General features: G+C 36.9%; 1 protein-coding gene across 1 annotated transcript; it reads right to left on the minus strand.

The window, feature by feature from the left end:
* Positions 1 to 4,964: 4,964 nt before the first annotated feature.
* Positions 4,965 to 10,589, minus strand: LOC128314631 (uncharacterized). The gene is made up of 4 exons (XM_053217759.1): positions 10,238 to 10,589; positions 8,242 to 8,326; positions 6,658 to 6,800; positions 4,965 to 5,859 (listed from the first exon to the last, which is right to left on the minus strand). Exons 1-4 carry the CDS (start codon positions 10,577 to 10,579, stop codon positions 5,737 to 5,739), a joined length of 693 nt encoding a protein of 230 aa, XP_053073734.1. The 5' UTR covers positions 10,580 to 10,589; the 3' UTR covers positions 4,965 to 5,736.
* Positions 10,590 to 11,642: the final 1,053 nt, after the last annotated feature.

Below are 11,642 nucleotides of genomic sequence, written 5' to 3' on the forward strand. Positions count from 1 at the left end.
TGAAGTTTACCACGTATGACACTCCCAGGACCAGAAACTTGACTGCAAATGCCGTGCATGGTGTGTTCAGTCCTCTTGTCTTATTATAAAGCCCTTCATCTGAAACCAAGCTCAGAACAGCATGATAACAATAGGAATCTTTGAGCATGATCACAACTCTGATCAGGACTGAGAACTACACCATGTTGGTCATATAAGTTTATTTTTGGTTATTTATCAGAAAGTATGCATATGCCACTGTGATCTGAAACTCGTGTTTTAGAGCATCATGGTGAATAAGTGCTGCGAATATTCCATTCCTAATGAGGACTTTGGTTTCCTAGTTCAGAAAATTAGAATGATAATGAGGACGATAAAGATACCTAAGTAATCACCATGTGCTCTGGAGGGAACTGAGTGCTGTGCCTATGAAAGTGATTGCACATTGCTGAGTTTGATTTGTAAAAGACGACTAAACAATGCAAAAGTCAGGGACTCCTAAATACACCATGTATCACAGTTAAATATCTCCCTTCCATCAGCAGCTTTAGGGTGAAACTGAGGGGCATCAGAATGAACAATTTTATCTCCAATTTCCGGTAATCTGTATCAATGCTTCACAATGAACCTCAACCACTGTCTTCTATTCTCTCGTTAAGCAAAGCTTTTTAAGTACCACACTCCAGGTACTCACCTACAAAATAAAATCAGGCAAAAGCCTGTCTCTGAAGTTGTTTATTACCTCGTTGGGGAAAAGAGCACTACATCACCCACAAGCATGTAATAAAAGCTATGCTAGATATATGCTCTGGGTGGTGTTTGCCTCTGAATGGATGGGGGTATTGAAATAAAACAGGTGGGAAGGAAGGGCTAGAGGAAAAATATTGACAGGAAGATTCCTAGACAATGGCCGAAGACATGTGAGGAGTTTGAGACGAGTGTGCCCAAGGCTTCTCAGACAAGAAGGGTAGGAGCTCAGTGAGGCAAGGAACACAAGTGTTAATCAGGTAGAAATGGTATCTTTCCTGTTGTCTTGAAATGAGACAAAATCCCCAAAGCTGAAAACACAAGGGAACAAGCTGCTAGAAGACATATTCCCACAGGACTTTTTAAAAGGTATATTTTCCTTGTCTCATACTGTCACTTTCTACTTCATCCTCATTAAGTAAATAAATGATTAAAACTCTAAATGTATGGTTTTTTTTTCTTTAAGTAGGCATCATTATCCTTGGGGGGAAGCATTGTAGAGTACACATTCTTATTCCTGTGAGAAAGGAAAGATGGTGAACCCTGCAAAGCCAATTCAGAAATTCTCAGCATTACCATTTATGGCGAATAGAGATGGTGGTTGCCTATAAGAGGAGGAAGCCTGCAGGTATGTATGGGTGGCTTCTTGCTGAGCTTCAGAAAATGCAGACACCACTGCGGTGTCCTTCAGCGCAAAGCAGTATGGGAGTTCCTGGAGGAGGGGTAGTTTCGTCTATAGCCCCAGGAGGTTTCAGAAGGTATGCATTTGATCATAGAGAAGGGTGCCTGCTTCTTACCTAGAGATTAAAAGAAGAAGGGTGGCTCACAGTGTCAGGGAAAGGAGAAAGGAAAATAGGGGGCCATCCACATGCTCCCATTTGGTGGGCTGTATGGAGTGTTCCCTGAACACACAAGACTCATGAGAAAGCTAGGCTCCAGCCATCTTGTGGGTAGCCCTACCCAGAAGGCTGTCTGGACAGGACTTGGGTCTACCTGTAGGAAGTAGTGGGGTGGACTGCTGATAGTGAGATGCTGAAGTTTAGTCCCTATCAAAGGACTGGACAGAATGAGGTCCCTGTGCAGGACAAAGACGCATGCCCAAAATGGGCTCCACAAGCAAGTAACTGTGTGGACATCTGCCATACAGGCAATGTCACTGTCTGCTTACAACTGTCTCTCCTACCTGAGGTTTTTGTCCCTGTTGCTACCTTTGCCCTTCCCATTTCTCCTTTGGGCACCAACACCTTGCAGATAAAAGGCAGACCAAGAGGCAATGGTGTGTGATGGGAGAAGTGTAGAAAGAGAAAAAAGGAAATGATGTTCCTTTCATCACTGTAAAGCCCTGAGCCACAGGGTAGGCTTTGGTTGAGGTGAGGAGAACAAACTAGTTGTGAGATTAAAGTTTTAATCTAGAACAGATGAGGCCTTATTATTTATTTATTTGTGAAATTTAAGGCAATTAAAAGAAAACTTCCCCTTGTTAACTTTTTATTAAAGTTTAACATTATGCAGCATAGTGTATGCATATTAAATGTGTATTTCTGTGAAATATCACAAATGGAATACGTCTACATTACCACCACCTGGGTCAGGAATTGTTACATTTCCAGGGCCCAGAAACTCCTCATTGCACTCCGTCCCTTTGAGTCAAAGGAAATCAACTTCTTGATTTCTTACACATAGGCAAGTGTTTTTTTTTTTTCCATAAAATGGAATAACTATATAAGGTATATAATGCATCTATCTTTTTTTTTTTTACTCATCAGTATGTTTGTGAAACTCATCCATGTAGATGCAAATAGTAACACTTTGTTCATTTTCTTTGCTGTTTGGTAATCCTTTGTGTAAATATGCCACACTTCATCCATTCTACTATTTATTGGCATTAGGCTTGTTTCTAGTTTGAAGATTATAACAAATAATTTTGCTATGAATATTCCTGTACATATCTAAAAGTACATGCATATATACTGTGTATATGTCTTTGATAAATACACTAAGAATGAAATGTCATGTCATATGTTATACACACATTCAACTTTAGAATATATTGACAAATAGTTTTCCAAAGTACCAGTCCCAATTTACACTCCCTCAAGCACTATAGAGGAATTTTAGTTGCTTCATACGTTTACCAATGCTTCATCTTCTCTCTCTTTTTCATTTTAGTTATTCTGGCAGGTGTACAATAGTATTCCATTGTGTTTTCTGACTGCATTTCCCTGAGACTTATGAAGATGAGCACATCTTCATAAGTCTAGTCATTTAGATATCCTCTTCTGTGAAACCCCTACTATTTTCTCTTGAACTGCTTGTCTATTTCATATTTATTTGCATGAGTTCTATAGCTGCCTTTCATTCCTAGTCGTGTCATTTGATGAATGAAAGTTTAGAGTTTTAAAGTTTAAGTTGAGCATTTCATAAGTTTTTTCTTTATGGATAACTCTCCACCCCCCTTTTTTTTGGTCCTGTTTAAGATATCACTTATTTTCCCAAAATTTATTTTAGAAGAATTATTTTTTTTCCTTTCGCATTTGGATCTATAATCCATATGAATTGATTTGTTTATGCATTGTATGAGGTTAAGAAATCATATATACCTTTTTTAATGTTTATTTATTTATTTTGAGAGAGAGACAGAGCAGGGAAGGGGCAAAGAGAGAGAATCCCAAGCAGACTCTGTGCTATCAGCACAGAGCCTGATGTGGGGCTCAGTTACACAAACTGTGAATTCGTGACCTGAGCTGAAATCAAGAGCCAGAGACTTAACCAACGGGGCCACCCAGGTACTGCAGGAATCACATATACCTTTTATTATAGCCTGAGCTTTTTCATGGCTTAATGTGAGCTGGAATTACAGAAAACACATTCCTGGTACAAATAAAATCTATAGGATCTGCCAAAGATGTTCTCAAGCTGAAGAGATAAAGACCCAACACAGCACATTTGAAAGTCATGTTTGAGAAAAATAAAGTCATTTGTTTGAACCATCACAGGGTTCAATATCCTAAGTATATAAAAAAAAAAAAAGAGGGGACTATTATTTCAGATTATTATTTTCTTTAATTTTGAGAAACCTGTGGGATATCAAGGTAGATTTGCTCTTCAAGTTAAGAGAAGATGCTTCCCAGTGGCAGCTAGGAAGGGTGAAATTCTTGTGAAGAATGAAGCCACTTAGTTTATAATGATGCAGCTAGTAGGAGTCTATGATTTTCTAAAACTGATTTAAGTAACTTGGTGATGGACTGCCCTGTCATTTCCTTTGTAAGTGGAGCCTGTATTTGACTAAGACAGCAGTTAGCATGGGGCCCCTAATTACTAAGCTCAAGTAAAAAAATCATCTATAGAGGAGAAGACCCTGCTATTGCTATGGTGGTCTACACTCATGCACAGCAGGATCTTTGCAATTTGAAACAACCACTTTGTAAACATTGTAAGAATAAGTCCACATCCTACGTCGTTTGTGGAGTGATCTCATATCTACCACTTGAAAACATAAAATAAAGTCTTGTCCATTTGAACACACTTTTCTGGACACTGATGTCTTTATATATTCATCTGTAATCTGTTCCTCTTAGAGATAGCTGTCTGCTGACTGTTCATTCTCTGGGTTCCTTGCATATACATAAGTCCATAGGTTTATCTTACTAAAGAGCCTTTCTCTCTCTCTCTCTCTCCTTCCCACCCACAACTCTCTTTTCCTCTCTTAATTTTCAGTCAACTCTTGACTAGTTCCTGGAAACTTGTTTTACACAGGCAAGATGCATAGTTTTTTTAATTTTTATTAATCAAATGCTTAACATAGTAATCACTCAGTGTCATTGCCATGTTCCATGTGTTTTACAAAGTTTTGACTTTTCAACAACTTTATGAAATTTGTGCTTTTAGTATTGTCATTTTACAGATGAGAAAACTGAGACATAGACAATTAAGTAATTTTTCTATGGTTGTGCAAAGCCCTATCTCTATATTATCATTAACAATAATAATCAATAATAAGTGAATCCAAAAGATATGAGGGTCTTTACCAGTAGTTTATATATACTATTTCACTTAATTCTCCTAAAACCTAAGAAAGATTGATTCAGAAAACTTAAGCAAATCATCCAAGATTATATTTATAGGTGATTTGGTTAGAATTTGAATCCATTTTGACCAAATCTCAAACCCCAACTCTATTCATTCTATTAATCTGCCCTCCCACCTCTTTCCCATAGATGATATTTACAAGCTAATAAAGAGAGGTAAGGGAAGCTATAAGGTAAGTCAGCTATAAGGTGACCACCCCCTTGTCTGCATCTGGGACAGCATATATTATTCAAATTTTACAGGTGAAGAACTGAGGTTGAGTGTGGTTGCGTAATCGGTCCAAGATCACGTAGCCAGGCTGGGATTCAAAGCCAGGCTTTCTGCCTTCTAAGATCATTATACTACTGCCTTAGGGTGTCATGATTTAGGTTTCCCCAGAAGCAGATGCTTAGCCAAAACTCTGTTCCTACCAGAGGTGGTCTCCAGATGAAGGTAAAATGGTGGCAAGGTAAGCACGTGGGCCAGTGAGATAGGAAGGAAGCCAACAGAGTGAAGTAGCTACGGAACAACTGGAGGTTAGCCACCTGGAGGACGCTGGGGAGCAGCATAAAACAATCGCCTCCACTATTACCTGAGGGCTGCAGCTGGGACATATTAACCCCCAGCACTTCTGACGGCAGCCAGGGAGAGCCTTGGGCAAGGAGGTGCAGATGCTAACTATTGCCATGTGGGCAGAAATGATCTAGAATAATAAAGCCTGAAGGGATATGGACAGACACAGTCACTGACAGTTTTCCAGGATTCCACTGAACCTAGGAGAAATAATAATTCATCTTGGATCAAGGAACTGGATTCTTTCAGACTCCACTTAAAATGGTTTAACCATCATGCAAATATTTCATTTATAGTTCTTGTGATAGAGCTTCTATGGGATAAAGAACGTATTATTGAAAGGATCATTTGAGCAGCAACTCTAACAAGTTAATGTAAGTGTTCAGCAACAAAGCTTGAAGTGTTTGCCCACCTGTTCTTGCATGTTTGGGTAAACTTCTCTTCCACACGATCCATAAATGCACTGTACACATCTCGTTGCCTTCTGTGTCTCTTAAGGAAGATTACACAAAGGAAGTTAGTGAAAACAAACATGTACTGACTTTAATTGTTTATCTTTTTAAAATTGCTATGTAATGATCTTTGCTTTAAAAGCTTGCTCTGTGTGCCACATGCACATCTTGCTGTTTTTGGTTGTACAGGGATACAAAGCAGCCTTACTTGTCCAGGGTGGAATTTGAGCCCCGGTAAACGTTTGTTTTCTCAACATCTTGCAATGACTGTATGACAAAGTCTTCTTGTCAGGCCTTCTTACTTGAGTGCAATTCACTCAATGGGCTGCTCCAAATGAGGTGGGAGTAAACTTGGGGAAAATTCTTCACAATGTGCAGGCCTCAATCCACCCTACCAACTATCTTTGTACTAAGAAAAGAAATCCAAAATTCTAGATATTTCCCTGTTTGCTTTTTAAGAAAAAGCAGAGATAGTTCTGCTTTACTTTACAAAACAAGAATATCTTTCACTATATACGCTAACAATAAATTTAAAATTCCTACATCAAGGCAATCATTAATAACAGTGTTGGAGACATTTCCCAACAGCTGTAGAAAAAGAGTCATGCTCATGGGGCGCCTGGGTGGCTCAGTCAGCTGAGTGTCCGACTTCGGCTCACGTCATGATCTCATGGCTCCTGAGTTCAAGCCCCACGTCGGGCTCTGTGCTGACAGCTCAGAGCCTGGAGCCTGCTTCGGATTCTGTGTCTCCCTCTCTCTCTGACCCTCCCCCGTTCATGCTCTGTCTCTCTCTGTCTCAAAAATAAATAAACATTTAAAAAAAAAGAGTCACGCTCACTGTGTATGAAGCTGATTGAATGGGCCATGGGGCTTTTGGTAAAATTAGCTGTGGGTCCCAGGTGCATTCATGAGGCTTGTAAGTGATAAATCTTTCTATATTGTTCTTCTGTTTATCATCTTTCAGCGACTGACACCCATGTACTAGAGATATGGAGACAAATGAGAAACATAACAATTACATAGGTCTTTGTTCATATCTCTCAGAATATAGTAGGAAATCAGGGCCTAGGAGCGACAAATTGATGGACAATTTATAATGCAGATCTAAATAAAATGTTGCTTATCCTGCCCACCATTTCTACAGGAATTAATGTTCTTCAAACTCTAATTCTAATCCCACCTTTTATTTCCCTGGAAATCTCTTTTTAAACTTCTCAGTAGTGCTTTGTGATTTGAATGGCATATTTTGCATTCTACCTTAAATTTTACTTACAAATTTCTTGATATCAGAGTCTGGGTCTTATAAAGTTTCCTTGGCATTTTTTTCCATAGTGACTTATATATATAGTAAGAAAAGTTGATGTGTCCCATTTTAATTACACACACAGACAAGATTTTTATCAATATAATCTATGCTAAAACATGTACGTCATTTAGAAATAAATTATCTTAACTTCATAATTGTAAAACTACTTGATTCTAGGGGTGCCTGGGTGGCTCAGTCATTAAGTGTCTGACTTCGGCTCAGGTCATGATCTCATGGTTCATGAGTTCTAGCCCCATGTCGGGCTCTGTGCTGACAGCTTGGAGCCTGGAGCCTGCTTCAGATTATGACTCTCTCTCTCTCTCTCTGCTCCTCCCCTGCTCATGCTCTGTCTCTCTCTCTCTCTCTCAAAAATAAATAAATATTAAATATTTTTGTTTAAATACTTGATTCCAATTTTTAAAAGAAGAAAATAAAATTCAACCATTTTCCCATTACTCACAGACAACCACCATTAAGATCATATTGTTTTTTTTAACTGATATATAACTACAGTATGTAAATATAGCATGCATGTATTATCACTCTTGTCCAAATACGTAACACTGTATAATACAAGTTAACTCTAGACAAGCACTATTCACATGGCACCACAGTAATAAAGTGTGTATTTGTATGTATTTACCATGTACACGACAACATGTGCTATGTAAACATTATATATGATCGAAATATGTATGATAGATTTAATGCTCACAATAATTCCATGATAGATATTCAGTTATTGCCATTCCCATTTATAGATGGGTAAACCAACAAATAGACAGTTTAGGTAACTTGGGGATAGTGAAGACAAGATTCAAAGCTATGCAGCTTGCTTCTTGGTCTATACTCCGAAGCACTTACTCTATTGGTTCTCTATACAAAACACTTTGACTTAAAAACTCAATCTTCAACAGCATATTAAAAGTTGTAGATAACAAAGTAAGTGCATTGTTTCCATTAATTAAGTGGGCATTTAAAAAAATTACCATATTATTAAAGGTGATAGGTTAAAAAACACCATTTTAGTGATATGTTTTTACAAGATTTAGTATTAAGATATAACGCAGAAAGTTTGTTTTTTGCTGTGTTCATAACTTCATGATAATGACTTACCTGTACTTAAGTGTCTGGACTTAAATTTTAATCCAAAAGGGTCCCTTTCAAAAGTTGTCACAAAGTTTGGTAAATTATGTTGATACTAGATATGTAAAGAGAAGATTAAACATAAATACTGTTTATTACTAACATTACATTTGGAATGTGATTTTTACAAGCATTAATTATTTCACTGGTAAAATGCAATTTTGATGATTTTGTTATAGCATTTAAAACTTGTGTATGAACATCTGAAATAATCCAATTCAAGATACTGTATAACCAATTCATTTTATAGTAGAACAGAGTACTTCAAATATCCTCATGTGAATAAATCAGAAATAACATTTTAAACAGCATGAAATTAAAGGAATCGAATCAAAATTTGCATTTAATCTTAAATGCCAGTAAGGTTACATGTTTTATTTCGGGAGCTAAGTTTATTTCAAGGACGTAATATTTAACAAAGCTAAAAGAATTTGCTGAGACTGGAATAGAGTAATTACTGGTTGTTTTCAGCAAACTATACCACAAAGTACTTTTTAAAGACAGTTTAAATGAACTAATATGATCTGAAATAGCATCTGTATACTTCCAGAAGCTAAAATTAAATAAAATACCACAAACGTCTCTGTTTGAAAGCTGAGTCATTGTGGCATAAAAAGATGAGATCAAGCAGAAGTTAGAGTCATCCTAGTGAATGACTCTAGGTTCTGCCCCAGGCAAATAGGAAAATATTCAAAGTCTCAACAGAAATCCAGATACAAGATTTTCACTCTTCAGTCAAATACAATTGAAGCACTGTTAGTTTAAAAAACATTATACTGACATCTGGTGGTTGCACAGTTTATATTGCACTGTCTCCAATTCACTTTTTCATAAAAACAAATTAATTCAGCGAAAATTAGAATGTCTCCCATTCCTTGAACTTTACTTATTCATGTCTTATAATTGCAACCGTAACTAGTAAAATTTTTGAATAAAGCAATGACATTTGCGATTTAACTGACTTCCTCTCATTTCCAAAAGTAATATACTCCATTTTCTGCAAATAGAAAGATTTACATGCTTTAAATGAGTAAAGAAGGTTATACATCAAGGCTTCTTGATCTTCTAGCTTTTATCCTAAGAGCTCCTAACAGTTAACATTCATTGAATGCCTCAACAGACCTCGAAGACCCTGTTGTAAGCACTTTATGTATAATTGTCTCCTTCATTACTTAAAAGAGCCATATAATATGAAGTATTGTTATCCCATGTTATAAATAAGAGGCTTAATAACTTGTCCAAAATTATTAGAAAGTAAGAGAGCAAGGATAGATAAACTGATCCCAGAGGGCAAGTTATATTTTCTTATATTTTCCACTGGAATAAATTTATTCTTTTTTGTAGCTATTTTTCTTGTTTGTTTTATCAGTCCTATTGCTTCTCTCATTACTAAGCAAGAGTCACATTTATGTGTTAAATTATAGACCTAAGGATAAAATATATTCATATTCTAGAGGAACAACATTTTGAATCATTTGAATCTCCTTAAATATATGTTCCCTGCCATCATTTTAATTATGAATCTAATTCTTGCCCACATATTATTTAGATTATTAAGCACTGGAAAGATTAATGAAAGTAATATAATACTGCCTTTGTCAATTTTTATTTATTCATCCATTCATTCCATGAATTGATTCTATTACTTCTAGATTGTAAACTGGCAATTGAGATCTGTTCTCCAATCACATCTAAGCCCGAACTATTCTCAAAACTAAGACAGGCCATCTACATGATAGATAAAACCACATCAGAAACATTAACCAGGGTCCTACCTCTATCTTCTGTCACTTATTGCTGAATTTGAATTGTATTGTTTCTTGGGAAATCAAGACGCAGACTTACACATATTATATGTACGTACCTTTTTGCTCATGTAATAGTAGTCATAATTAAGAAATGAGTAAAAAATAATATGTATTTCTCCTTATCTGTTTTGTTTTCTTGATTCAAATGCTTTTTGTACCTGTCGAAAGTCGTGTGGTTTTGGATTGAGGTATACACCATTTGGAAACTTTCCACTCTTCACAAACATTAACTTCACTTCATTTGAATCCATATGTGGGAATGTAGTTATAAACTCTGGAGATATGGCCTTCTTGGGATGATTCCTTATGCTGGGCAGGTGAAGCATTGTTTCTGGGAAATTAACTTTTTTTCCCCTCCCTTGTTTTTCCTTAATAATCCTTGATGGTTTTTCTGGAAATCTCAAAGATGTATACAGTTTGTAACTGAAATCAGGAGGCTTTATTTCCCATATGTTGACTTTCATTTCAGATTGTGGTGGTTGCAGGACTTTTTCTTCCATTTGGAGTTGAGGTCTTGTGTGCGATACTCCAAACTCTTTGTGTGTGACATCTCTGCTTCTGTTGCCTTTCTGGGAGTCAAGGTACATTAGGTGAAGAGTGTTTTCACATGTAGGAATCTGCAACAGACATACCAATGCTGAGGTTTACCACTATAGCAATGGGATATTGAATATATTTTCTCCAGGCCAATATAATTTCTGAAAGATTTATGAAACAAGAAACAAACTCAGAAATGACTGGTGCATCAAAAAACAAATAATCTAGTGAAGAAATGGGTAAAAGACATGAATAGACACATCTCCAAAGAAGACATCCAGATGGCTAACAGACACATGAAAACATGCTCAATATCACTCATCATCAGGGAAATACAAATCAAAACTACAATGAGATACCACCTCACACCTGTCAGAATGGCTAACATGAACAACTCAGGCAACAACAGATGTTGGCGAGGATGCGGAGAAAGAGGATCTCTTTTGCATTGCTGGTGGGAATGCAAGCTGGTGCAGCCACTCTGGAAAACAGTATGCAGGTTCCTCAAAAAATTAAAAATAGAACTATGTTACAATCCAGCAATTGAACTACTAGGTATTTATCCAAGGGATACAAGCGAGCTGTTTCGAATGGGCACACGCACCCCAATGTTTATAGCAGTGCTATTGAGAATAGCCAAAGTAGGGAAAGAGCCCAAATGTCGTCCATCGATGGATGAATGGATAAAGAAGATGTGGTATACATATACAATGGAGTATTACTCGGCAATCACAAAGAATGAAATCTTGCCATTTGCAACTACATGGATGGAACTGGAGAGTATTATGCTAAACGAAATTAGTCAGAGAAAGACAAATATCGTATGACTTCACTCATCTGAGGAATTTAAGATACAAAACACATGAACATAAGGGAAGGGAAGAAAAAATAATATAAAAACAGGGAGGAGGACAAAACATAAGAAACTCTTAAAAGAGTGTTGCTTGAGGGGTTGTGGGAGGGGGAATGGGCTAAATGGGTAAGGGGCATTAAGGAATTTATTCCTGCAATCATTGTTACACTATA

The sequence above is a fragment of the Acinonyx jubatus genome, chromosome A2 (genome assembly GCF_027475565.1).
Source record: "Acinonyx jubatus isolate Ajub_Pintada_27869175 chromosome A2, VMU_Ajub_asm_v1.0, whole genome shotgun sequence".
NCBI classification, from domain to species: Eukaryota; Metazoa; Chordata; class Mammalia; order Carnivora; family Felidae; genus Acinonyx; species Acinonyx jubatus.